Source organism: Zingiber officinale, chromosome 1B, assembly GCF_018446385.1.
Source record: "Zingiber officinale cultivar Zhangliang chromosome 1B, Zo_v1.1, whole genome shotgun sequence".
Lineage (NCBI taxonomy): Eukaryota > Viridiplantae > Streptophyta > Magnoliopsida > Zingiberales > Zingiberaceae > Zingiber > Zingiber officinale.
The window spans coordinates 147,327,402-147,353,262 of record NC_055986.1 but is presented as its reverse complement, the minus strand read 5'-3'; the positions used below and the strand labels follow the sequence as shown (position 1 = coordinate 147,353,262).

Genomic DNA, 25,861 nt, shown 5'->3' with positions numbered 1-25,861 from the left:
GAATAGTGACTAGCACATAAGGGAGGTATTTATCTTGACTTTGTCAAGATTCGAACTCCAAATTTTATTATGATAATATTTCATGTGTTAGTCATTAGACCCATCCGAGTGGACGATAAGAATCAGATATTAGGATGAAGGGTGGAGGACGAAGAAGTCTATTGATGAAAATGAAGGGTGTAACAAAAAAACGACTTTTCTTTGAAAAACAATAAGTGCTTGAATCGTCCGTAAACAAATCTTATAAAAATCTAGAAAAAACAACAAAGAATAATACTTTATAAATCATTTAATATAAGTATACGTCTCATATTTATCTTAAAAAAACTTATAAATTTACTATATATATATATATATATATATATATATATATATATATATATATATATAATATGAAATAAAAATGTGTATGACTAAACTTTCAAACTTAAAATTTATAAAATCTCTCTCTCAAAAAACAAACATTTATAATTGTCTATTGAAATAAAGTTTCATTCACAAATCACAAAAATAAAATATCAACAAAATTTTCTTTAGCCCCTTATCCTGAGCTGATCGCTTCACCTCTCATGAGAATATATCTACTCAATTCCCATCGTATAAATCCGCTCCTATATCTTCTTCCCTTTATCCTTATCCTTATCATTGTCTGAAAAATTAGGAGAAAATTGCCATGCACACGCTGCTCCGGTTTGGTTATCCTTCTTTGAGCGTTCGATGTCAGCTGGACTCGGCGAGCAGCGAGGGGAAGCAACTCACGGTCGGCTCCCCAATCGTCGTAATCGAGGCGCCGCCGACGCTCAAGACCGCCACCCCCATGCCGTCGCTCAAGATCAACTCTGGACTGGTCAAGGAGGGCGACGTCGGAAGGTAATTAATTAAATTAGGCAGATAAAAAATTAAGTATGAAAAACGGAGAAAGCCGAACTCGATGCGTTTCCAACTGTTTGTCGTGCCGCCGCCGTCGTGGTGCAGGATTATAGCGAGGAAGCCGAAGGATGTTTGGGCAGTCCGCCTGGCGATCGGCGCATACCTTTTAGACGGCAAGTACTTCAAGCCATTAGACATCTCTGAATGAGATCTTGACATTTGAGACCACAAAGTCATGAGCTTTCATTATGGCGTTGCTATAGTACGAGCTGGAGGAAGTTATTTTGATGTGTCCATGTATTTCGACAACTGCTGCTGAATTTATCTTTTACTTTGTTGGAAAATATAGGAGATCAATGATGTTAACCCTCCTCCGTCTGCCTACGTGCATGTAATCAAAATTTTATGATTAATTAAATGACCGACAGTCTTTAGGGCCGGATGATCTACAGCTTCGGTTTTAAAACAAATTAATATAATTAGAAATAAATTCATCTTCTTTACATAATATTTACTTTAGTTGCCATACTAAATGTCGTTTGTTAATTTGTTTGTCATCATTCTCTGATCCAATAACAAAACAGCAAGTTTTAAGCATGTTTAGTTATAACACATGAATTGCTCAACAAAATTTGCAAACAACAGGAGGATCCATAACATATAAATGGAAGTCAGTTACTTGGTCTATCAATTTGCTTTAGAGCTGCATGAAGATGATTATGATACTGCGCAGTAGTAGCATGCGCTAGATTTAAGAATAAAGTCTACCAGTAAATTGGTATGTATATAAATCAAGTGGTGAGAGCCAGAGCACAATAACAGCTTACTGCTGGGCACACTGCACTCTTTGGGCACCTCCATGGAAATCGCCATCCTCCTCGTAAGCCTCCTGTGCTTGAGCTTGCTTCCTCCTCATCTCCTCCTCAATGTTAACATCGTGCAATGTTGTCTCCTCACATTCATCGAGTTCCATGTCCGTCATCTGAGACAAAGGCTTTGGGGGGAGCACTGCCTCAAGAGCTTTGCACTGTTCTGCTGCCAAAGAATCAGGGAAGTCAACGGTAAAGTGTACGTAGAGTTTACCCTTCATGAAGGGCCTCTGGTACATTGGCATGCCCTCATCATTTATTGCCTTGTATTGATCTGCGTCAGCAATTTTGATTCAAAACACAGGCCAACAAAAAAAGGAAAAAAGAAAAAAAGGAAAAACTATATGAACATGAAGAATGATTAGAATATGCACATGATGGGCAAGTGAAGCTCACCGGGCTTGACAACTTCCCCTGGGTTTGATTTAATAAGTAGCTGCCTACTATCAAGGTGATTGAAAACAAACTGAAAGCCACAGAGAGCCTCGGTGAGGGACAATGTATGCTCATAAAAAAGATCATCGCCCTTTCTCTTCAACTTGGGGTGCTCCTTTTGTTGAATGACAAACACAATGTCTCCAGTAATAGTGTCAGGCTGCATACAATAACCAATTTCAATCAAAGAAAGAAAATATTTTTTTAATTGAGAAAAAAATTCCTGTATAAGAGAGGATATCTAGTTCAAAAGATTATGTTGGGAGAAAAATGAAGATGAAGTTTGTTTATATATATATATATAAAAAAACACGTACCGCTTCATCGGCCTCCCCGCGTAATGTAATTTTCTGCCCGTGTTGCATACCCTTCTCGACTACAACCTCCAGCACTTTCTTCTCTGAGACGACTTTCTCCCCTTTGCAGTCTGGGCAACGGTCCTTCTCATTAATCATTTCACCAGTTCCCTTACATTCATTGCATGGGTGCTGCATCTGTTGAATCATGCCAGGCCCCAATTGGCGAATACTGACCTTCATACCTGATCCTTGACAGCTAGCGCAAGTCATGGAAGCGCCTGATTTTGAACCCTTGCTGTACAAGTGCATAAATAATCAATGAGCAATAATCAATTGTCCAAGAATCCATAATATGGCAGTAGTAGACAGCCCACCCTTTGCACTTTTGGCAGATGACACTACGAGAGAGTGATAACTTCTTAGAAGTTCCATTATAAAGGTCTTCCAAAGAAACCTTGACAGAATGGATCACATCCTCCCCTCTCCTCTGCCTTTGTCCCCTGCTGCTTCCTCCTGTTCCAAAAAAGATGGGTAATAAGATAACACATTATCCAAGATCAACAAGAATTCCCTACCAGTTTTGTCATTCTATAAGACAAATATGTTAGCAAGATAATGATCATCATACAGACTTGTTGAACTTGATAACAAAAAGGAAGCATTAAAAAAATAAAAATTTACTCAGCAGCATGGAAGAAAAGAAGACTAATTGGTATTTCAAAATTTTAAACTACAAGAGAATAATTCACCTGGCCAATGTCCCTTGCGACTAAAGAAAACTCCAGGAAATGCTTATCACTTACCTCCAAAGGGGCTTCCGCCAAAGAAGGACTGGAATATATCAAATGGATCATGTGCACCACCTCCACCACCCATTCCCTCCTTTAAGGCATCTTCACCATATTGATCATAGATTTCTCGTTTCTCAGGATCACTCAACACTTCGTAAGCCTGGGCCAGCTCCTTGAACTGAAAGAGAAATAAATAATCCATCATTATTTTATTTCCAAGAAATAGACACAAGACAGGCAAGACAAATCCTGAATCAAAAAACTAGGCATAAGCATTCGTCCCAGTGCACCAATGTTGAAAAGAAACTTGGAAGAATTATTTTGGAACTTTCTGTGTCCAAAAACCAACCGACTGGATTTCCTTTCGGGCAAAAGAAAAACCTAAACCAAAGAGCCATTACCGAACAACAGCGGCCACTTTTGCTAGCTACAAGACAAACAGGTTATTAGCCTCCGATTCCAAGTGTCAACTTCCAAAGAGGATGACGAAGTTATCTGACAGAAACACATCATCTAATTCAAGAAATTATAATTGATCCACAGACCTCTCTGAAAAATGATGATGCGGTTTGGGAATTGCAGACCAGGAATATTTGATTCGGACCCAATCTTAGATGCTAAGATACATCAAAATCCAATGCTCAGTCGGCCAATAAACTGTCACAGATTTTTCCAAATGTCAAACATATTTAAGGAAATCACTCTATACCATCAAGTGTTCTAGACAATGAAAATTTCAGGCATAGGTATAGGCAGTCGGCTAACTTCACGGCGTATATGTGATGAGAGGACATAGTAGTTTGCATTAAAATAATATTAAAATAAGGTAGATTGATAATTAAAAGAATGATTTGAAGAATTTTGCACATATTAAAAGAAATCTGTTAAGAAATATGCACATAGGAAAGTGCATTAAAAGAGGAGAATTTTGTGAATAAAAGAGGAAATATAGGAAAGTGAAGCTGATGGACAAGAAGATAGGCTCGCTGTGCAAACGAAGAAACTTGAAGAGAAGTCAGGAAATTAACTGGTTCACACACAAAAGATTTGAGATACTAGTTTTAAACATGTGGGTTAACAAGTCAGGAAATTAACTGGTTCTAACATATAAACAAGTAAATTATGCAGTGGGAAGTTTGATCAAATCAGTTGAACACGTTGTTCTGTCCAGCATCTATAAGAATAACGTGTTGAAATTAAATTTGATTTTGGATAAAAATAATAATAAATTAATATGAAGTTAGTGGATGGAGATAGAATTTGATGAGGTGACACTCTTAATAAGAATAAGAGTTCCTCGAGATAGAATTTGATGAGGTGACTGTTGTTTGAATTACAGCAGTAACTCAGTAATATAATTGCACCAAAACAGTAGCAAGCATGCAATAATCAGATAAATGAAAGATTAAGGTTGAGAAATTGGTATCTCCGGTTGAAGCGCCGGCGTGCCGACTGTCTTTAGAGAATTTATTGCCGCCCACGGTGCAGAGGCTCTCCGGCAAAATTCTCCCAAGATCCGACAACCACTCGCGTCGTTCGTAGGTGCACTCCGAGACGAACGGCGCACTCGGACTCAACCTCAGATCGCGCAGAACCAAGCCTCAGAACAAAGGGAAAAGAAGAAGAAGCACGCACTAGAGAGGGAAGAAGAGAGTAGAATGCTTTTGTGTATTGAACAAGGAATAGAGGAAGTGTATTTATACACTTGAAGCAGTGCAAGAAGCAAAGCGTGCGTCGCTTCTGCTTCCTCACGCGCGGGTGCGCTGCTTCGCTTCCTCATGCGGACAGAACCAAACACGTGTCGTCGCGCTGCTTCGATTCCTCACGCGAACAAAACCGAACCACAAGGTGAGGGACAGAACCAAACCGGACCAACAAAAATAAACTAGGTCGCCAAACCAGACTGGCAAAAACAAACCAGGTCGCCTGCAAACGCGAGGCCCACGAGCTGGGGATTTGCACCCCCCCTACACACGATGATCGCGTGCGTCGCGCCCGGTTTATGGATTTCCGGCTCGAACCCCCCGAAAGCACCTGATTTGGGCTTGGCCCGCACATGCGTGTAGGTCTCCTTAACTTTGCTAAGCTAGTATGGAAGGGTTCCATATATAAGGACTCTCAAGCTTCTTAGCTTAGCAATGTGGGACTAAACAAAAGAAATTGAATTAAAACTCAACAATCCCCCACTAATTCAAATTATTTTGGTCAAAAACAAAGATATGTTTTGAGGCATGGTTGCAATGAGTTTTTAGTGAAAATACCTTCCGGTTTGAATTTTCATCTAAGTACACCAATCTTATTCACATAGGTTTGAAGAGAACTCAGTCTTGATCTTCAACCTTTTATATGTGAAAATCAATTGGTAACAACTCATCACGGACGACGGTTGAATCCTTCTGGGTTGGTGCATTACGGCCATGCCACCGAATCTTGTTTCATAAGTGCTAAGGAGAGTTGCCTAGACCCCCCACACTGCAGCCCCACAGTTACACTTATATAGGTGAGTTCTCCAAGGATGTACTGCGATCATCCTGTCATTAAGACCTTGAACTCATTAAGAGCTTCTAAGCTCATCTTTACTAGCAATCAAGCATTTATCTAGGGAAGAGACTATGAGATTACATCTCAATCAATTTGATGCTTACGATTCACCCTTATAGCTTGTTTATACCACATTGAACCTACTTCTTGGGATCTCCAATCAGATAGGTTGGGTTGCCGCTATAGATGAAACCAGGGCAGACCTCAGTCTCATTCCCTTACTGGATCTCTTGATTTTCTCAGAATCAAGTCTTTTAGTGAGTGGATCAGCAATATTGTCCTTTGAACTTACAAAGTCCAATGACACCACTCCAAGAGACACTAACTCACGAATAGACTTTAATCTTATTCGTACATGTCTCTTCTATTTATGGTTATACTTGGAGCTTCTAATCTGAGCTATTGTTGTTTGATTATCACAGTGTACTGAAATAGAAGGTATTGGCTTTATCATCAAGGGAATTTTAGAAAGAAGACCCTTAAGCCAATTAGCTTCAGTTACTGTAGTATCCAAAACACACAATTCTGCCTCAGATGTAGAACGTGTTATAATCGTCTATTTAACAGACCTCCAAGCAACTGCACCGCCTCCAAGTGTAAAGACATAACCAGTAACGCCTTTACACTCAGCAGTGTCAGTTATCCAACTAGCATCACTATATCCCTCCAGGACTGCAGGGAATCTCCCATACCACAAGCCCAAGGATATAGTACCTTTTAGGTATCTGAGTACTCTGTCTAATGCATCCCAATGCGTTCTGTCCGGATAACTGGTAAACCTGCTCAATTTCGATATAGCAAAAGAAATATCAGGTCTAGAACAATTTGTTAAATACATTAGACTACGTATTATTTGTGAGTATCTTAATTGAGACACTGCCACACCACTCTTATTCTTGTGGAGAGTTTTTGAAGGATCATAAGGTGTGACGACAGATTTAACTTGGCTATAGCCATATTTCTCTAATACTCTCTCAACATAGAGTGACTGAGAAATTGCTATTCCATCAGTTGATCGAGTCAACTTCATCCCTAAAATCATATCAGCACAACCCATATCATTCATATCAAACTTACCACTTAAGAGAGCCTTAGTCTCATTAATAATAGAAAGGTTAGAACCAAAAAGTAGAATATCATCTACATATAAAAATAAGATAATACAATTATCACCTTTCATTTTAGTATACACACATTTATCAGAGTCATTCATTTCAAAGCCAAACAATAGCATAGGTCTATCAAATTTTTCGTGCCACTGCTTTGGGGCTTGCTTCAAGCCATAAAGGGATTTGACTAACCTACAGACTTTATTCTCATTTCCAGAAACTACATGTCCTTCAGGCTGGTCCATATATATCTCTTCTTCAAAATCTCCATTAAGGAATGCCGTTTTGACATCCATTTAATGGACCTCAAGATGATATATGGATGCCAATGCTATTAATACTCGGATTGTAGTAATTCTGGTAATAGGAGAATAAGTGTCAAAATAGTCAATCTCTTCTTTCTGTTTGAATCCCTTAGCAACTAGGCGGGCTTTGAATTTATCTACTGACCCATCATGTTTTAGTTTTCTCTTAAACACCCATTTACATCCTATAGTGTTACACCCAGGAGGTAAATCTACCAACTCCCAAGTGGCATTAGAGATAAAAGAGTCCATTTCACTTTTAATGGCCTCTTTCCAGTGTTTAGCTTCAGGAGAAGTCATAGCATCTCTATATGTCACAGGGTCACCTTCTATATTATAGGTGATAAAATCCTGGCCTAAATCCGTAGACACACGTTGCCTCTTGCTCCTTCTTAGTTCTGTATGCTCACTAGATTCATCTAGTCTAGAGTGACTTGAGGAAGGTGTACCTTCTACGGATAATGGGGCCTCTACGGAAGCAGACATATCTCTAGTAGGAATACTAGATATAGACTGAGGTGTTCTCGTCTTCATAGGAAATATGTCCTCAAAAAATGTAACATCACGAAGTTCTACAATAGTATTTGCATCTATTCCAAAAATTTCAGATTTAATAATCAGAAACCTATATGCAATACTATTTTGAGCATAACCCAAGAAGATATCATTTACGGTCTTTGGACCAAGTTTTTTTCTTCTGTGTTCAGGTACTAGTACCTTTGCAAGACACCCCCACACTTTAAGGTATTTCAAACTTGTCCTCCGGCCTTTCCAAAGCTCATATGGGTTTTTATCCCTAGACCTCATGGGGACTCTATTTAACACATGACATGCAGTGTATAGAGCTTCCCCCCACATGAAGTTGGGTAACCCAGAACTGCCTAACATGGAATTAATCATATCTTCAAGGGTTCGATTTTTCCATTCTGCTATACCGTTGGATTGAGAACTTTATGGAGCAGTTACCTCGTGAATTATACCTGTATCTTAACAAAATTTTTGAAACAGGTTCGAGGTAAACTCTCCACCCCTATCAGACCTTAACCTCTTAACAGATTTATTTGTTTGATTCTCAGCTTCAGATTTAAAAATCATAAATTTATCTAAAGCTTCATCCTTGGTTTTCAGCAAATAAACATAACAATAACGAGAGTGATCATCAATAAAGGTGATGAAATACCTTTTATGATCTCTCGTTATTACACCGTTAAACTCACAACAATCAGTATGGATCAATTCTAAAATATCAAAATTTCTCTCAACTGATTTGAAGGGTTTTTGGGTTTGTTTATATTGCACACAAACTTCACATTTTTTCTTATCATTTATAGCATGCTTACGAATCATGTCTAGGTTCATCATCCTTTTCACGGTATTAAAATTGACATGTCCTAATCTGTCATGCCATATATCATAAGACTCAATGTTATATGAACAACCAATATCAGTAGTTTTATTTAAGGTAGCATTTTCTACATTAAGTTTAAATAAACCTTCATTAAGATAACCTTTTCCAATAAAGGTTCCTAAATGTAATATTACAATTTTATTACATTTAAAGTTCAACTCATAACCAGCACGGACTAACTTTGACCCGCTAATCAGATTCCGACGGACCGCTGGAACATGATGCACCTCATGCAGTGATAGAACTTTTCCAGAGGTGAACCTCAGGTCAACTTGTCCTATCCCAAACACCCTGGCTACAGAATGGTTCCCCATGACCACGGAAGTGCCTTCAATTACCTGATAAGTAAGGAAGGCAGAGCGATCAGCACAACAGTGCACATTAGCACCTATATCAACTAACCATTCATTGGGTTGATAGATCAAATTTAGTTCGGGTTTGAAGGTAACAAACCTATCGCTGGTGTCGTCACTAGCAGTCACAACATTTGCTTGTGCCTTGGTGTTGGACATATTGCTCTGGTTCTTCTTCTTGGGACAGAATTTGGCATAATGTCCAACTTGTCCACATGCCCAGCACGGCTTGGTCCCATTTTTCTTTTAAATCTTTGGTTTAGGTTTCATCTTGTTCTTCATTTTCTGATTTTTGAATTTTTTCTTGTCGGATGAGACTACTACGTTTGTCTTTGGAATAAAATCCATGGACATTCTTTTATCATCATCTTATATTGCTTCCGATGTTCTTCTTCGATATTTAAGGCAATCATCAAATCTTCTAGAGAGATTTTACCTCTTCTATGTTTAAGAGTCATGACAAAATCTTCCCAACTCGGAGACAATTTTTCGATGATAGATAAGACCTGAAATTTTTCGGGTAATGGCATATCTCCTTCAGCAAGACCATGAATTTGAACTTGGAATTCATGTGTCTGCTCAACCACAGATTTGCCTTCAACCATTTTGAAGTTTAGGAATTTTGTCACAGTGTACTTTTCTAAACCAGAATCTTCGGAATTGTATTTTTTATCCAAAGATTTCCATAGTTCTTTAGCCGAAGCCGTTGAACAGTACACATCAAATAGTGCGTCTAAGAGGGCAGACAGGATCCTCCCATGGCAGAGATAATCCCTTTGCTTAAACCTCTGTAAGGCAGCACTATAGGCAGGTTCCTCTTCATTAGGTGAAAGAGAATATGTTTCTATAACGGAGAATAGCCCTAGCGTAGTAAGCCAAAATTTCATCCGTTGTTGCCAACGTCTGAAGTTTTGCTCGAAGAATTTCTCGGGTCTGGCACTAGCCTCATCAGACCCCGTTATCCTATCATTCATCATGTTTACTGATGCTTACAATAAATTATCTAAAATTGTTGTTTGAACTACAGCAGTAACTCAGTAATATAATTGCACCAAAACAGTAGCAAGCATGCAATAATCAGATAAATGAAAGATTAAGGTTGAGAAATTGGTATCTCCGGTTGAAGTGCCAGCGTGTCGACTGTCTTTAGAGAATTTATTGCCGCCCACGGTGCAGAGGCTCTCCGGCAAAATTCTCCCAAGATCCAACAACCACTTGCGTCGTTCGTAGGTGCACTCCAAGACGAACGACGCACTCGGACTCAACCTCAGATCGCGCAGAACCAAGCCTCAGAACAAAGGGAAAAGAAGAAGAAGCATGCACTAGAGAGGGAAGAAGAGAGCAGAATGCTTTTGTGTATTGAACAAGGAATAGAGGAAGTGTATTTATACACTTGAAGCAGTGCAAGAAGCAAAGCGTGCGTCGCTTCTGCTTCCTCACGCGCGGGTGTGCTGCTTCGCTTCCTCATGCGGACAGAACCGAACAGGTGCCGTCGCGCTGCTTCGATTCCTCACGCGAACAAAACCGAACCACAATGATACAACTCCGGATCAGCTCCAAGCCAATGAGGCAGGACTGCAAGTCGAGATGTACGTCCCGAACCACGAGGAGCATGAAGAGGACTTGCACGTGCCAGCTGAGCTGATAATGAAAACAGAGATCAAGCAAGTTCAACATGCTGTACAAGCATTGACATCTCGTATCTTGGAAGGGCAGGCTATGGAGTTACAGTCGATGTCATGCCGAACGATCAACTTCATACAAGTCGACCCTAAAATGGGCCAATTAGCTGCGAAAGAATGGAATATCATGATGCAACATGTTCCTAGCCAAATACCATACTAGAATGGTGGAAAAACTCACCATTCTGGTTGGAATTGGTGTGTCATTTAATGCCACCTACATTTTGGACGAATTCCCAAGTTGGAGGACAACTAGAGGGAGTGTGCATAAAGACTTGCATTCATCATCTTCTCTTTTCATGCATTGGAAACTACCATTTGTTAGAAAGGGAGTGTGCATGAAGACTTGCATTCATTATCTTCTCTTTCCATGCCTTGGAAACTACCATTTTCAGTTCTATATAATGTCTTGAGTAGATATCAAAGAGGGTAGCAAACATTATATTTTGAGAGAGTTTTCCTCCTTGTTGTTGTTCTTCAGCAACTCTGCAGGGATTACGGGTAAGCACTTGTAATTCTCAGCACTTTTATAATATCGGTTCTTGGTGTTGTGATAATCATTGGGTCGATATTCTCCATTGTTCTCATAATATTGGTTCTTGATTCTCTATAATCAACGAGTCAATATTCCATCCCTCCAAAACCTCCTTTGGACGATCCCGGAACTGAGTTCCAATCTTATTGTTGCTGGGTCTCGCGGCATTGTTCGTTGAGGTTCGCATCTTCTTTGGTATCAGAGCCAAGTTCCAAATCAGGTTTATCTAACTTTCCTAGTGTTTATTTTGTTTTTATCATCACAATCTTGTTATCTTCATCTACTTTCTAGTATTGTTGCAAAAAAAAAAAATAGAAAAGAAAGACAAAAAAAAAGAAAGAAAAGAGCAGAAAAGAAAAGGAAGAACAAAGATCGTTTGATTTGTTTTGATTGCATCTCGTGACGTGATTCTGTTTCCATTTGCACGTTTCTTTTCAACTCCGTTTACCATCTCCATTGTGCTGCTTTGATTTGATTTTCTCTATCATACCATCATTTCTGTTTGCTTCATATCTTCTTTCCATCGTTCCTTGATTGATATCGTAACCTCGATCCAACTGAGCCTAGAATCGGTATTCTGAGTTTGTTGGGTTGAATAAGTGTTTGCTTGTTTTGACTTGCTTAGTTTCTCTAGAACTTTTTGGAGGAAAACAAGTGAGCAGAGAGAACTCAATTTTCTGAGCGAAACACGAGTGTTTTTGTGACATCCAACTGAGTGCAAATACGTGAGGGAGTGAGTGAGGATCCTCCTTTGTTCATAATATTTCAGTTGCAGCTCACTATGTCTCGAGAGCACGGTGGCCGGGTTGATCCAAGTGATGGAGGAGGGGCTGATCAGACTACAATCATGCGGGCTATGCAGCAACAATTTGAGCGCATGAATGTCGTGTTCAATGAGATTCGAGATCGGTTGGATAGGCATGAGGATCGGCTCGAACAACTTCAGCAAGAGTCATTACCTAGGCATCGGAGACCCGACCAGCGACCACATTTTGCTCCAAATGTCCCGGATGATGACTATGATGATGGGGCGAGCAATGAAGTGGTCTCCAATGCTACTTGGAGGAGGGCTAGGGCTATCAGACTCGAAAGGCCAAGGCATGTTCAAAGGCAACACCGAGAAAGGGAAGTCGTAGATCGTAACATGGGCACCATCAAGTTGTCCATTCCTCCATTTCAAGGTAAAAATGACCCTGATGTTTATATTGAATGGGAGAGGAAAGTTGAGCTAGTATTCGATTGTCACAATTACTCGGAGGAGAAAAAAGTGAAGCTTGCGGTGGCTTTTACCGACTATGCCATTATATGGTGGGATCAACTGACCCTGAGTAGACGTCGAAACCGTGAGCTTCCCATCGACAATTGGGAGGATATGAAAGCCGTTATGAGAAGAAGGTTTGTTCCATCTCACTATTATCGGGATTTACATTTGAAATTGCAAAGTCTAAAGCAGCGGTCCATGACTGTGGAAGACTACCACAAGGAGATGGAGATAGCCTTGATTCGGGCCAACATTGAGGAGGACCGAGAGGCGACCATGGCTCGGTTCATTTGTGGCCTGAACCGTGAGATTGCCAATATTGTTGAGCTGCATCACTACGTGGAGCTTGACGATGTGGTAGACATGGCAATGAAAGTTGAAAGACAACTCAAGAAAGGAGTGCGATCATCTTCCAAGTATGAGGCTGCGAGTTCATCCCCTTGGAAGCAGAAGTGGGGATCATCAAAACCAACTGAGAAAGCAGTTTCAAAATCAAAGGGAGAGACGAATGTGGCCAAGACACAACCTAGCAACAAAGATAGGGGTAACTCATCTTCCCAACCTCAAAGAAATCGTGACATCAAATGTTTTCGTTGTTTAGGATCAGGTCATATTGCTTCTCAATACCCAAACAAACGATCAATGATCATATTGGATAATGGGGAGATCGAAACTGAAGAGGAAGATGAAGGAAATGAGTCCACTCCATCAGTTGAAGATACTAGTGATGTTGAATTTGCTGTTGATGTTCAAGCTCTTGTTGTGCTAAGAGCTCTCCATATGCAAGCCAAAGAAGATGATGACGGGCTGCAAAGGGAGAACATCTTCTACACCCGCTGCCATGTGAAAGATCGGGTATGCGGTTTGATTATTGATGGTAGCAGCTGTGTTAATGTGGCAAGCAAGTTAATGATGGGCAAGCTTGGTCTACCTACCTTGAAGCATCCAAAGCCATATAAACTCCAATGGCTCAATGACAGTGGAGAAATGAAGGTAACCAAGCAGGTCCTTATTTCATTTACGATTGGAAGGTACACGGATGAGGTTCTGTGTGATGTTGTACCCATGCAAGCTAGCCATTTGCTTCTTGGAAGACCGTGACAATTTGACAGACGGACCACACATGATGGGTATAAGAACCGCTACAGCTTCAGCAAGGATGGTAGGAACATTACACTTGCACCTTTGACACCTCGTCAAGTATTTGAGGAACAACTCCAGATAAAAAAGTCCGTTGCAGCAAGAGGAAAAGGTGTGGCTGAGATAGAAAAAGAAAATGAAACTGAAAATGAAAAAAAAGATGGTGGACTAAGAATGAAAAAAGAGAGTGGAAAAAAAGAAAAGATTGAGAGTTCGGCCTTGAAAAAGAAAGAAGAAAGAAAAATGAGCTTCTATGCAAAAGAAAGAGAGATCAAAAGTGCTTTGAACTCCGATAGACCGATGATCTTGTTTCTATACAAGGAGGCCTATCTTTCTTTAGCTGACCATAATGTTTCTTTGCCTAGTGTTGTGATGTCTCTTTTGCAGGATTTTAAGGATATCTTTTCCGAGGATACGCCACCTGGGTTACCACCCAAAAGAGGAATCGAGCATCAAATTGATCTCATTCCGGGAGCTTCCATTCCAAACCAACCAGCTTATCGAAGTAGTCCAGAAGAGACCAAAGAGCTTCAAAGGCAAGTCGAAGAACTTATGACCAAAGGACATGTTCGTGAAAGCATGAGTCCCTGTGCTATGCATGTGCTGCTGGTTCCAAAGAAAGACGAGACTTGGAGGATGTGCGTGGATTGTCGAGCTGTAAACAAGATAACGGTAAAGTATCGTCACCCTATTCCTCGCTTAGATGACATGCTTGATGAATTACATGGATCCACTATATTTTCTAAGATTGATTTGAAGAGTGGGTATCATCAAATTCGAATTAAGGAAGGAGGTGAGTGGAAAACAGCTTTTAAGACAAAACAGGGGTTATATGAATGGTTAGTGATGCCATTTGGATTGACGAATGCTCCTAGCACATTTATGCGTCTCATGAACCATGTGCTACGTGCATTTATTGGAAAATTTGTTGTTGTTTATTTTGATGGCATTCTGATCTATAGCAAGAGTTTGCATGACCATATTGATAATTTGAAATGTGTGCTTGAAGCTTTGAGGCGTGAAAAATTATTTGCTAACCTTAAGAAATGCAACTTTTGCGTAGATAGGGTTGTTTTCCTTGGATTTGTTGTTAGTTCCAAAGGCGTGGAAGTTGATGAGGAGAAGGTGAAAGCTATCAGGGAATGGCCTACCCCTAGCACCATCACTGAAGTAAGGAGTTTTCATGGTTTAGCCCGGTTCTATAGGAGGTTTGTGCCAAATTTCAGCACCATCGCTGCCCCTTTAACGGAAATCATCAAGAAGAATATTGGATTTAAGTGGGGAGAGGCACAAGAGAAAGCCTTCAACGCATTAAAAGAAAAGCTAAGTACTGCTCCTTTACTACTTCTACCAAATTTTTCTAAGGTTTTTGAAATCGAATGTGATGTTTCTGGTATTGGTATAGGTGTTGTTCTTATGCAAGAAAAGAGGTCAATTGCCTACTTCAGTGAGAAGCTCAATGGTGCAGCGTTGAACTACTCAACATATGACAAGGAGCTCTATGCATTGGTGCGAGCTTTGGAGACATGGCAACATTACTTGTGGTCCAAGGAGTTCATTATTCACACGGACCATGAGTCACTGAAGCATTTGAAAGGCCAAGATAAATTGAATCGTAGACATGCTCGTTGGATTGAATTCATTGAAATGTTTCCTTATGTGATCCAATACAAGCAAATAAAAGAGAATGTGGTGGCAGATGCTTTGTCACGTAGGTACACCCTTATCTCTACTTTAGGATCAAAGTTTCTTGGATTTGAGCACCTGAAGGAATTGTATGTGAATGATGCTGACTTTGCTGATATCTTTAAAGCATGCGAAAAGGGTGCATTTGATAAGTTCTATATGCATGATGGTTACTTGTTTTGAGAAAATAGACTTTGCATTCCCCAAAATTCTTTGCGTGAGTTGCTTGTTAGGGAGTCACATGGGGGTGGATTAATGGGGCATTTTGGAGCTGTGAAAACCTTGGACATTTTGAAAGAACATTTCTTCTGGCCTCATATGAAAAGAGATGTTGAAAGGATTTGCATTAGGTGCCTTGCATGTAAGAAAGTCAAGTCTAAGGTGCAACCACATGGACTTTATATGCCTTTGCCTTTGCCTAGCCACCCTTGGACTGATGTGTCAATGGATTTTGTGTTAGCTTTGCCTAGGACTAGGAATGGCCGAGATAGTATTTTTGTGGTTGTGGACCGATTTTCGAAGATGGCACACTTTATCCCTTGCCATAAAACTGATGATACTACACATGTGACAAATTTATTCTTTAGGGAGGTGGTCTGTTTGCATGGGGTCCCTCGAACAATTGTTAGTGATCGAGATGTGAAGTTCCTCAGCCATTTTTGGCGAGTCTTGTGGGGAAAACTTGGGACAAAGTTGTTATTCTCTACCACTTGTCACCCACAGACTGATGGGCAAATCGAGGTCGTTAATCGAACCTTGGGAAATTTGTTGCGTTCTGCCATTGGGAAGAATTTAAAAGCATGGGAAGATTGCATACCATTCATTGAATTTGCATACAATAGGGTTACGCATTCTTCTACTAAGTATTCACCTTTTGAGATTGTCTATGGTTTTAATCCATTAACTCCATTAGATTTAATTCCATTACCTGTGGATGAGATTGCTAGCCTTGAAGGTCAAGCAAAGGCTGATTTGGTGAAAATGATCCATGGCAAGGCAAGGCAACACATGCTGAGGAGGAATAAGCAGATTGCAACCCGTGCCAACAAGGGACGAAAGCCGATTACTTTTCAACCTGGAGACTGGGTCTGGGTTCATTTTCGAAAGGAGCGATTTTCGAAACGAAGGCAATCCAAGCTGAACCCACGTGGTGATAGACCATTTCAAGTACTGGAGAAAATCAACGATAATGCATACAAGTTGGATCTTCTAGGTGAGTACCAAGTGAGTTCAACCTTTAATGTTTCTGATCTTTTCCCTTTTGTTGTTTCAGATTCGAGGACAAATCCTTTTGAGGAAGGAGGGGATGATACAACTCCGGATCAGCTCCAAGCCAATGAGACAGGACTGCAAGTCGAGATGTACGTCCCGAACCACGAGGAGTATGAAGAGGACTTGCACGTGCCGAGCTGATAATGAAAACAGAGGTCAAGCAAGTTCAACATGCTGTACAAGCATTGACATCTCGTATCTTGGAAGGGCAGGCTATGGAGTTACAGTCGATGTCATGCCGAATGATCAACTTCATACAAGTCGACCCTAAAATGGGCCAATTAGCTGCGGAAGAATGGAATATCATGATGCAACATGTTCCTAGCCAAATACCATACTAGAATGGTGGAAAAACTCACCATTCTGGTTGGAATTGGTGTGTCATTTAATGTCACCTACATTTTGGACGAATTCCCAAGTTGGAGGATAGCTAGAGGGAGTGTGCATAAAGACTTGCATTCATCATCTTCTCTTTCCATGCATTGGAAACTACCATTTGTTGGAAAGGGAGTGTGCATGAAGACTTGCATTACTTGCATTCATTATCTTCTCTTTCCATGCCTTGGAAACTACCATTTTCAGTTCTATATAATGTCTTGAGTAGATATCAAAGAGGGTAGCAAACATATATTTTGAGAGAGTTTTCCTCCTTGTTGTTCTTCAGCAACTCTGCAGGGATTACGGGTGAGCACTTGTAATTCTCAGCACTTTTATAATATCGGTTCTTGGTGTTGTTATAATCATTGGGTCGATATTCTCCATTGTTCTCATAATATTGGTTCTTGATTCTCTATAATCAACGAGTCAATATTCCATCCCTCCGAAACCGAAACCTCCTTTGGACGATCCCGGAACTGAGTTCCAATCTTATTGTTGTTGGGTCTCGCGGCGGCATTGTTCGTCGAGGTTCGCATCACAAACCAGGTCGCCAAACCAGACTGGCAAAAACAAACCAGGCCGCCCGCAAACGCGAGGCCCACGAGCTGGGGATTTGCACCCCCCTGCACGCGATGATCGCGTGCGTCACGCCCGGTTTATGGATTTCCGGCTCGAACCCCTCGAAACCACCTGATTTGGGCTTGGCCCGCGTATGCGTGTAGGTCCCCTTAACTTTGCTAAGCTAGCATGGAAGGGTTCCATATATAAGGACTTCCAAGCTTCTTAGCTTAGCAATGTGGGACTAAACAAAAGGAATTGAATTAAAACTCAACAGTGACAATCTTGATAAGGATAAGAGTTCGTGGAGATAGAATAAAGAAAAATAAAATCTAGATTCAATATATCTGAGATTAGTGCTTATCTAATAAGCTTATAAATATGTACTTTTTTCCAATGAATGAAGCAAGTTGAGTTATTTTGTTTTATTCTCCTCTTCCACGTAGAGTGAATTCTTCTCCGATAATTCTTTTTCCAACAAAGTAGTATCAGAGCTATGTCTAATGGTGATATGGTTCCCTTCCAAGTTCTAGTAGTCAAGGCGAGTAATTATGATAACTGGAGTATCAAGATGAAGGCGCTTCTTGGAGCTCATGATGTTTGAGAATTTATAGAAAAAGGCAATGTTGAGCCGCGTGATGACTCAACGCTATCTCCAATTGCAAAAGACAGTCTGAGAGATTTAAGAAAGAGAAACAAGAAGGCTCTCTTCCTCATTTATCAAGCTTTAGATGAGGATAGTTTTGAGAAGATCTCAAGTGCTACTTCAGCCAAGCAAGCATGGGAAAAGCTCTAAGTCTCATATCAAGGAGAAGAAAAGGTAAAAAAGGTATGACTTCAGACATTAAGAAGTCAATTTGATGTTCTTCGTATGAAAGAAGGTGATTTAGTGTCTGATTATTTTTCTAGAGTCTCTACCATTTCCAATCAACTAAAGAGAAATGGTGAGAAACTAGAAGAAGTAACTATCATTGAGAAAATTCTTCGATCATTGGATTCAAAATTTGATAGCATCACAACCATCATCGAAGAGATCAAGGATCTACAAGCCATGACGATAGAGCAACTCTTGGGTTCATTACAAGCCTATGAAGAAAAGAAGAAGATAAATGAAGAAATTATACAACAACTCTTGAAGATGACTCTTCAACCGACAAAGAAAGATGAAAGCTTCAGTAACAATAGAAGTCAACGTGGAAGAGGTCGTCGATATGACCGAGGCCATCCTAATGAGCATGGATGGGTTTCCAACAACAACAATGAAAAAGGAGAACATTCAACAAGAGGACGTGGAAGAGGGTACACAAACTCAAGGTACGATAAGTCTCAAGTTAAGTGCTACAATTGTGACAAATTTGGGCATTATGCTAAAGAATGTAAATCGCCCAAGAATAAAGTATATAAAAGAGCAAACTATATGGAAGAAAGGAAAGAGGAAGATGGCACCCTACTACTACCATATAAAGATAATGAAAGAGGCGAAAATATATCTGGTATCTCGACACAAGCAATCATATGTGTAGAAAAAGAAATATGTTCGTAGAGCTTGATGTATCAGTTGGTGGTAATGTATCCTTCGAAGATGAATAAAAAATCAAGGTGAAAGGCAAAGGTAACATTCTCATCCGTTTGAAGAATGGAAAACATGAATATACTTCAAATGTTTTCTCTGTGCCAAATATAAAGAGCAATATTTTGAGCTTAGGACAACTTTTGGAAAAAGGATATGATATTCATCTAAAAGATAACATGCTTATCTTGAAAGATGGTATTAGTTGCTTGATTGCTGATGTGTCTATGTCAAGAAATAGAATGTTCTTGCTTAATATTCAAAATGATGTTGTCAATTGTCTCAAAGCTTGTTATAAAGACATCACTGGCTATGACATCTTCGATTTGGGCATCTCAATTTTGGAGGACTAGAATTGCTTTCAAAGAAAGAGATGATGAGAGGACTACCTTGCATCAAGAAAGTATATTTCTTGAAGCAAAAAATCGGAGGTCTTCGGCATATTCAAGAAATTTAAAGCGACCGTAGAAAAAGAGAACGGTCTCGAGATCAAAGCTATGCATTCTGATTGAGGAGGAGAATTTATCTCAAAGGAGTTTCAAGAATTTTGTGAAGCCAACAGAATACGACGACCCTTGACGATTCCAAGATCCCCTCAACAAAATGGAGCGGCGAAAGAAAGAATCGAACCATCCTTGACATGGCAAGGAGCATTCTCAAAAGCAAAGGGCTACCAAAGGAACTTTAGGCAGAAGCGGTTGTATATACAGTATACTTATCCAACAGATAACGAACAAGGAGTGTGTGTGGCAAGACACCACAAGAAGCATGGAGCGGAAGGAAACCGGGGTGGGATTTCTCATCTAAGAGTTTTTGGGAGTATAGCTCACATTCATGTGTCTGATGAAGCAAGAAGCAAACTGGATGATAAAAGTAAGAAGTTTATTTTTATTGGCTATGATACTAACTCAAAAGGGTATAAGCTATACAATCCAGATACTGGGAAGACAATCATCAGCCCGGATGTTGTATTTAATGAAGAAGAAAAATGAAATTGGGAATCTCAAAATGAAGATTACAACTTCTTCCCATACTTTGAAGAAGAAGATGTGGAGCAACCAAGGGTGGAGCAAAAAGAGAGGAGCTTACTACTCCACTAGTAACACCAGCATCAAGAGAATTCATCTGCATCAACTTTAAGTGAAAGAGTACCACACTTTAGAAGCTTACGAAACATTTATGAGGTAACCGAAAATCAAGAAAATCTTACTCTATGTTGCCTCTTTGCCAATTGCGAGCCTATAGATTTCCAAGAAGCTATAAAGAGCAAAAAATAGAAAGATGTGATGGATGAAGAAGTCAAGGTGATCGAGAAGAAAAGTACATGAGAGTTAACTCCACTTCCTGAAGGGTATAAGACAACCAAGATTCGAATTGATAATAAAATCTTCCATGATAGAAGAAAGCACATTGATACGCGCTATCATTATATCAGAGAGTGCATTATAAGAAAAGAGATGCAAATAGAATATATAAAGTCTCAAGATCAAGTTGCTGATATTTTTACCAAGCCTCTCAAATTTGAACACTTTATCAAGATGCAAAATTTATTTGACGTTGCAAAATTATGTTTAAGAGGGGGTGTTGAAATTAAATTTGACTTTGGATAAAAATAATAATAAAGTAATATGGAGTTAGTGAATGGAGATAGAATTTGATGAGGTGACAATCTTGATAAAAATAAGAGTTTGTGGAGATAGAATTTGATGAGGTGACAATCTTGATAAAAATAAGAGTTTGTGGAGATAGAATTTGATGAGGTGACAATCTTGATAAGGATAATAGTTCATGGAGATAGAATAAAGAGAAATAAAGTCTAGATTCAATGTATTTGATTAGTGCTTATCCAATAAGCCTATAAATATGTACTTTTTTCCAATGAATGAAGCAAAGTTATTTTGTTTTATTCTCCTCTTCCACGTAGAGTAGTTTATGCTAAATTTGGTCATTATGCTAAAGAATGTAAATCGCCCAAGAATAAAGTATATAAAAGAGCAAACTTTATAGAAGAAAGGAAAGAGGAAGATGACACCCTACTGCTAGCATATAAAGATAATGAAAGAGGCGAAAATATAATTTGGTATCTCGACACTGGTGCAAGCAATCATATGTGTGGAAAAAGAAACATATTCGTAGAGCTTGATGAATCAGTTGGTGGTAATGTATCCTTCGAAGATGAATCAAAGATCGAGGTGAAAGGCAAAGGTAACATTCTCATCCGTTTGAAGAATGGAAAACATGAATATATTTCAAATGTTTTCTTTGTGCCAAATATAAATAACAACATTTTGAGCTTAGAACAACTTTTGGAAAAAGGATATGATATTCATCTAAAAGATAACATGCTTATCTTGAAAGATGGTATTAGTTGCTTGATTGTTGAGATGCCTATGTCAAGAAATATAATGTTCTTGCTTAATATTCAAAATGATGTTGTCAACTGTCTCAAAGCTTGTTATAAAGACATCACTTGGCTATGGCATCTTCGATTTGGGCATCTCAATTTTGGAGGACTAGAATTGCTTTCAAAGAAAGAGATGGTGAGAGGACTACCTTGCATCAAGAAAGTATATTTCTTAAAGCAAAAAATCGGAGGTCTTCAACATATTCAAGAACTTTAAAGCAACCGTAGAAAAGGAGAGCGGTCTCGAGATCAAAGCTATGCGTTCTGATTGAGGAGGAGAATTTATCTCAAAGGAGTTTCAAGAATTTTGCGAAGCCAATGGAATATGACGATCCTTGATGATTCCAAGATCCCCTCAACAAAATGGAGCGGCGGAAAGAAAGAATCGAACCATCCTTGACATGGCAAGGAGCATTCTCAAAAGCAAGGGGCTACCAAAGGAACTTTGGGCAGAAGCGATTGCCTGTACAGTATACTTATCCAACAGATCACCAACAAGGAGTGTGTGGGGCAAGACACCACAAGAAGCATGGAGCGGAAGGAAAGCTGGGATTTCTCATCTAAGAGTTTTTTGGAGTATAGCTCATATTCATGTGCTCGATGAAGCAAGAAGCAAACTAGATGATAAAAGTAAGAAATTTATTTTTATTGGCTATGATACTAACTCAAAAGGGTATAAGCTATACAATCCAGATACTAGGAAGGCAATCATCAGCCGAGATGTTGTATTTAATGAAGAAAAAGAATGAAATTGGGAATCTCAAAATAAAGATTACAACTTCTTCCCATACTTTGAAGAAGAAGATGTGGAGCAACCAAGGGTGGAGCAAACAAGAGAGGAGCCTACTACTCCACTAGTAACACCAACATCAAGTACTCAAGAGAATTCATCTGCATCAACTTCAAGTGAAAGAGTACCACACTTTAGAAGCTTACAGAACATTTATGAGGTAACCGAAAATCAAGAAAATCTTACTCTATGTTGTCTCTTTGTCAATTGCGAGCCTACAGATTTCCAAGAAGCTATAAAGAGCAAAAAGTGGAAAGATGTGATGAATGAAGAAGTCAAGGTGATCGAAAAGAAAGGTACATGGGAGTTTACTCCACTTGCTGAAGGGCATAAGAAAACCAAGATTCGAATTGATAATAAAGTCTTTCATGATAGAAGAAAGCACATTGATACGCACTATCACTATATCAGAGAGTGCATTACAAGAAAAGAGATGCAAGTGGAATATATAAAGTCTCAAGATCAAGTTGCTGATATTTTTATCAAGCCTCTCAAATTTGAAGACTTTATCAAGATGCAAAATTTACTTGGATTTGCAAAATTAAGTTTAAGAGGGGGTGTTGAAATTAAATTTGACTTTGGATAAAAATAATAATAAATTAATATGGAGTTAGTGGATGGAGATAGAATTTGATGAGGTGGAAATCTTGATAAAAATAAGAGTTCGTGGAGATAGAATTTGATGAGGTGACAATCTTGATAAGGATAAGAGTTCATGGAGATAGAATAAAGAAAAATAAAGTTTAGATTCAATATATCTGAGATTAGTGCTTATCCAGTAAGCCTATAAATATGTATTTTTTTCCAATGAATGAAGCAAGTTGAGTTATTTTGTTTTATTCTCCTCTTCCACGTAGAGTAGTTTTTTCTCCCCTAATTCTTTTATTTTCTTCTCCAATAATTCTTTTTCCAACATAACGACAATGAATGTTGCGAGTTACGCAATCTTCTCCTTCTTCCTCCTACAATTAATGCATCAAAATCTAGTCGACATAAGCATCGAGGAGTGCAACCTCACTAGGCACATCCCAATTCTAGGCGTCGTTCCTTTTTTTTTTGCGCATATCTTTCAATGTCGACATCCTTCACCATCAGATCTCCACAGTCATATTGTAAATGTGAGAACCCTAAATTTACCGATAAAATTGCGCACAATTCCTTTTGGCAGATTCAATGGAAAAAGTTCTCAAGATTTTTAGAATGAAAAGCAGAGTCTAGCTACAAAATAATGGGATCATTTTGGTTGATAACCATGTAGAAAAAACGAACTTTTTTGTTTATCTAAAAAACGACTTACATCTAAAAGTAAGGCATACGCATGAAAGTTATAATTCTAGCAATCACCAAGCCGTCGAATCAAGAAAGCAATTCGAGACGGATCGAGCAAGGGTAAAACGAACTTATCCAAGGCAGATCCAGTTTACAAAGAAAAAAAAGTAGAGCAGATATGAAGAGGCAAAGGCGCGGAAAAGAAAATAAATTAATCAAGAAGTAAATATCGGCACCTTCTCGGGGTCGCCGCCCTTGTCGGGATGGTTCTTGATGGCGGCCTTCCGGTAGGCTTTCTTGAGATCATCCTGCGAGGCGGTCTTGGGCACCCCTAAGATTTCATAGTACCGCGTGTTGTCGCTCTTCTGTGGCGCCCTTCCGAACATCTCCGCAGCTGAAACTAGCTTTCTCGATCGGAGGCCTAAAGATCCAACAGGAAATCCCAAAATTCCAACGCCAATCTCCTCCTCCCAGCTCGCTGCCCAGATCGAAGAAGAAGAGGAAGAAGGAGAGGACGACCCCCGTAGTGGACGGGCGCGGTCAACACTGACTTTGTCTAACTAGAGGTGAGAAGTACTCTGAGGTGGAATATTTGCACATACCACCCTCGAGTTCGGCTAAGAGGCATCATTTTCGGTTGCTAGCCCCTCATCTTTCCATAATTAGAAGTTTGTTCTACATCTGTGTATTTCATGCCTTTCAATTCATGCCTTTGTTTTCGAAATTGAGCAGCATTTTTTTCTGCTAAATGATTTTTTTTTTTGGATATCTGGCTCATCAGCCCCGTGTTAATTCACTGAAATTGAAAAGATGCCCTAATCATTATACTCGGACTAAAGTGACTTGTTTAAAACTATCAAAATCAATCGAGTAATTACTTGAGATATATCGGTTATTTTTATCGTTTTCACTCCTTGTTAGAAAATATATTTTGAATAGTTTGAAGGCATCTGAATTGAGGAATATTGTGGTAAAAAGATGAATATGTTCGTCCCAACACCTCCGTTAATCCGTCCCAAGGTCAACACGAAGAAGATAAATCACGGACGATTATATACATTTGAAATAGTGACTAGTACATAAGGAATATGCACGATAAAGAGAAGAATATAATTTTCTACACAAAATGATCATGTACAAGGAGGTTTAGCATATTAAAGCTGCGTGTTCTTCTCCATCAGCTCCCTGAACTCCTCGTCAGTGCTCTTCAGCATCGCTGGCAATGGCATCGTATGCATCCCCCTCCGGCACAGCTCCTCGTGCCGCGGCTTGATTCTCTTCTCCAAGCTGAACGCGAAGTACTGGGGGAACTCCTTCAGCTCCTCCACCCGCCGCCCCATCTCCTTGTCCAAGTACTCGAACTTGGGCTTGAAGTTCTTCTCGATGCTGAAGGTGAACAACCCGGGGCAGCGCAGCACCATCGCCGCCGTGTCTTCCTGGCTCAGCCCGAGGCCGACGAGGAAGTCCAGCTTGGGCATGAGCGTGCGGTCGACGCTGGAGACGAGGAGGACGGGCTCGTGGTGGGCGAGCCAGGCGAGGTCGCGGAACCCCAGACGACGGAGGTAGAGCAGAGCAGGGCGGAGCTGGTGGGGGACGCTGGAGGCCAGGAGTCGGGGGCACTTGTTGACGACGCGGCGGTGGTCGGCGGGGGCGACGCCGAGGTCGCGGGAGAGGAAGTCGAATACGGGGGCGAGATCGGCGGGAACGGAGGCGGTGAGGACGGAGGGGCACATGCCGAGGATGCGGGGGAGGTCCTTGTGGTGCAGGCCCTTGGAGAGGAGGAAGGAGATGATCGCGTGGACAGAGTCAAGAGAGGCGGCACGAAAGGCCGGGTTGAGGGCGAGGGCGCGGCCGGCGTCGACGCCCAGCACCTCGAGGCTCAGGATCTTCTCCTTGAGGTGGAGGGGGAGGTCGGGAGGAGGGAGGGGGAAGTGGACTTGGTTGGGTGTCCGGGAAGGCGATGCGAAGAGGGAGGGTGGTTTGATGGGCCGTGGGTTTGCTGCAAACTTGCCGCCGCCGCCGCCGCTGCCGCTGCCGCTGCAGAGTGAGTGGAGCGGCATGATGATTGGTAGTGGTGGAATGGAGGAACAGCTGAGAGGAATTGGGGAAAAATCCAACCTTTATCGTTCGTTGATGGCAAAGGTTGACTAGGCTAATACGTGGCAGAATTCTGGAAGATGATTGGTGGATTCGATTACATGGATAATACAAAGAAAAACAAAAGTAATGTAATGTCAATTACAGCAACGTCGGTGTGATCTGTCAAGATTACGGTGAGAGTTAACACGACGGCGGCGGCGGTGGAGGAGGAGGAGTTGGCAGCACGGCCGACTTTG

General features: G+C 40.3%; 2 protein-coding genes across 2 annotated transcripts; both read right to left on the bottom strand.

Annotated features, from left to right (window-relative positions):
• Positions 1-1,469: 1,469 nt before the first annotated feature.
• LOC121984433 (dnaJ protein homolog 2-like) lies at positions 1,470-24,087 on the bottom strand. The gene is made up of 6 exons (XM_042537364.1): positions 23,762-24,087; positions 3,277-3,442; positions 2,848-2,986; positions 2,492-2,768; positions 2,136-2,334; positions 1,470-2,013 (listed from the first exon to the last, which is right to left on the bottom strand). The coding sequence occupies exons 1-6, from the start codon at positions 23,909-23,911 to the stop codon at positions 1,694-1,696; spliced, it is 1,251 nt and encodes a 416-aa protein (XP_042393298.1). The 5' UTR covers positions 23,912-24,087; the 3' UTR covers positions 1,470-1,693.
• Positions 24,088-24,496: 409 nt separating this feature from the next.
• LOC122008115 (transcription termination factor MTEF1, chloroplastic) lies at positions 24,497-25,630 on the bottom strand. The gene has a single exon (XM_042563750.1). The coding sequence runs from the start codon at positions 25,583-25,585 to the stop codon at positions 24,680-24,682; it is 906 nt and encodes a 301-aa protein (XP_042419684.1). The 5' UTR covers positions 25,586-25,630; the 3' UTR covers positions 24,497-24,679.
• Positions 25,631-25,861: the final 231 nt, after the last annotated feature.

Bases quoted from the DNA above. Each gene is read 5' to 3' on its own strand.
- LOC122008115 (XM_042563750.1), bottom strand. From the start codon at position 25,585: ATGCCGCTCCACTCACTCTGCAGCGGCAGCGGCAGCGGCGGCGGCGGC.
- LOC121984433 (XM_042537364.1), bottom strand. From the start codon at position 23,911: ATGTTCGGAAGGGCGCCACAGAAGAGCGACAACACGCGGTACTATGAA. The intron at 3,443-23,761 runs GTGCCGATATTT...TTTCTCTTTCAG, and splicing joins AGGGCGGCGACCCCGAGAAG to TTCAAGGAGCTGGCCCAGGC. The intron at 2,987-3,276 runs GTAAGTGATAAG...TTTTTGGAACAG, and splicing joins TGGCGGAAGCCCCTTTGGAG to GAGGAAGCAGCAGGGGACAA.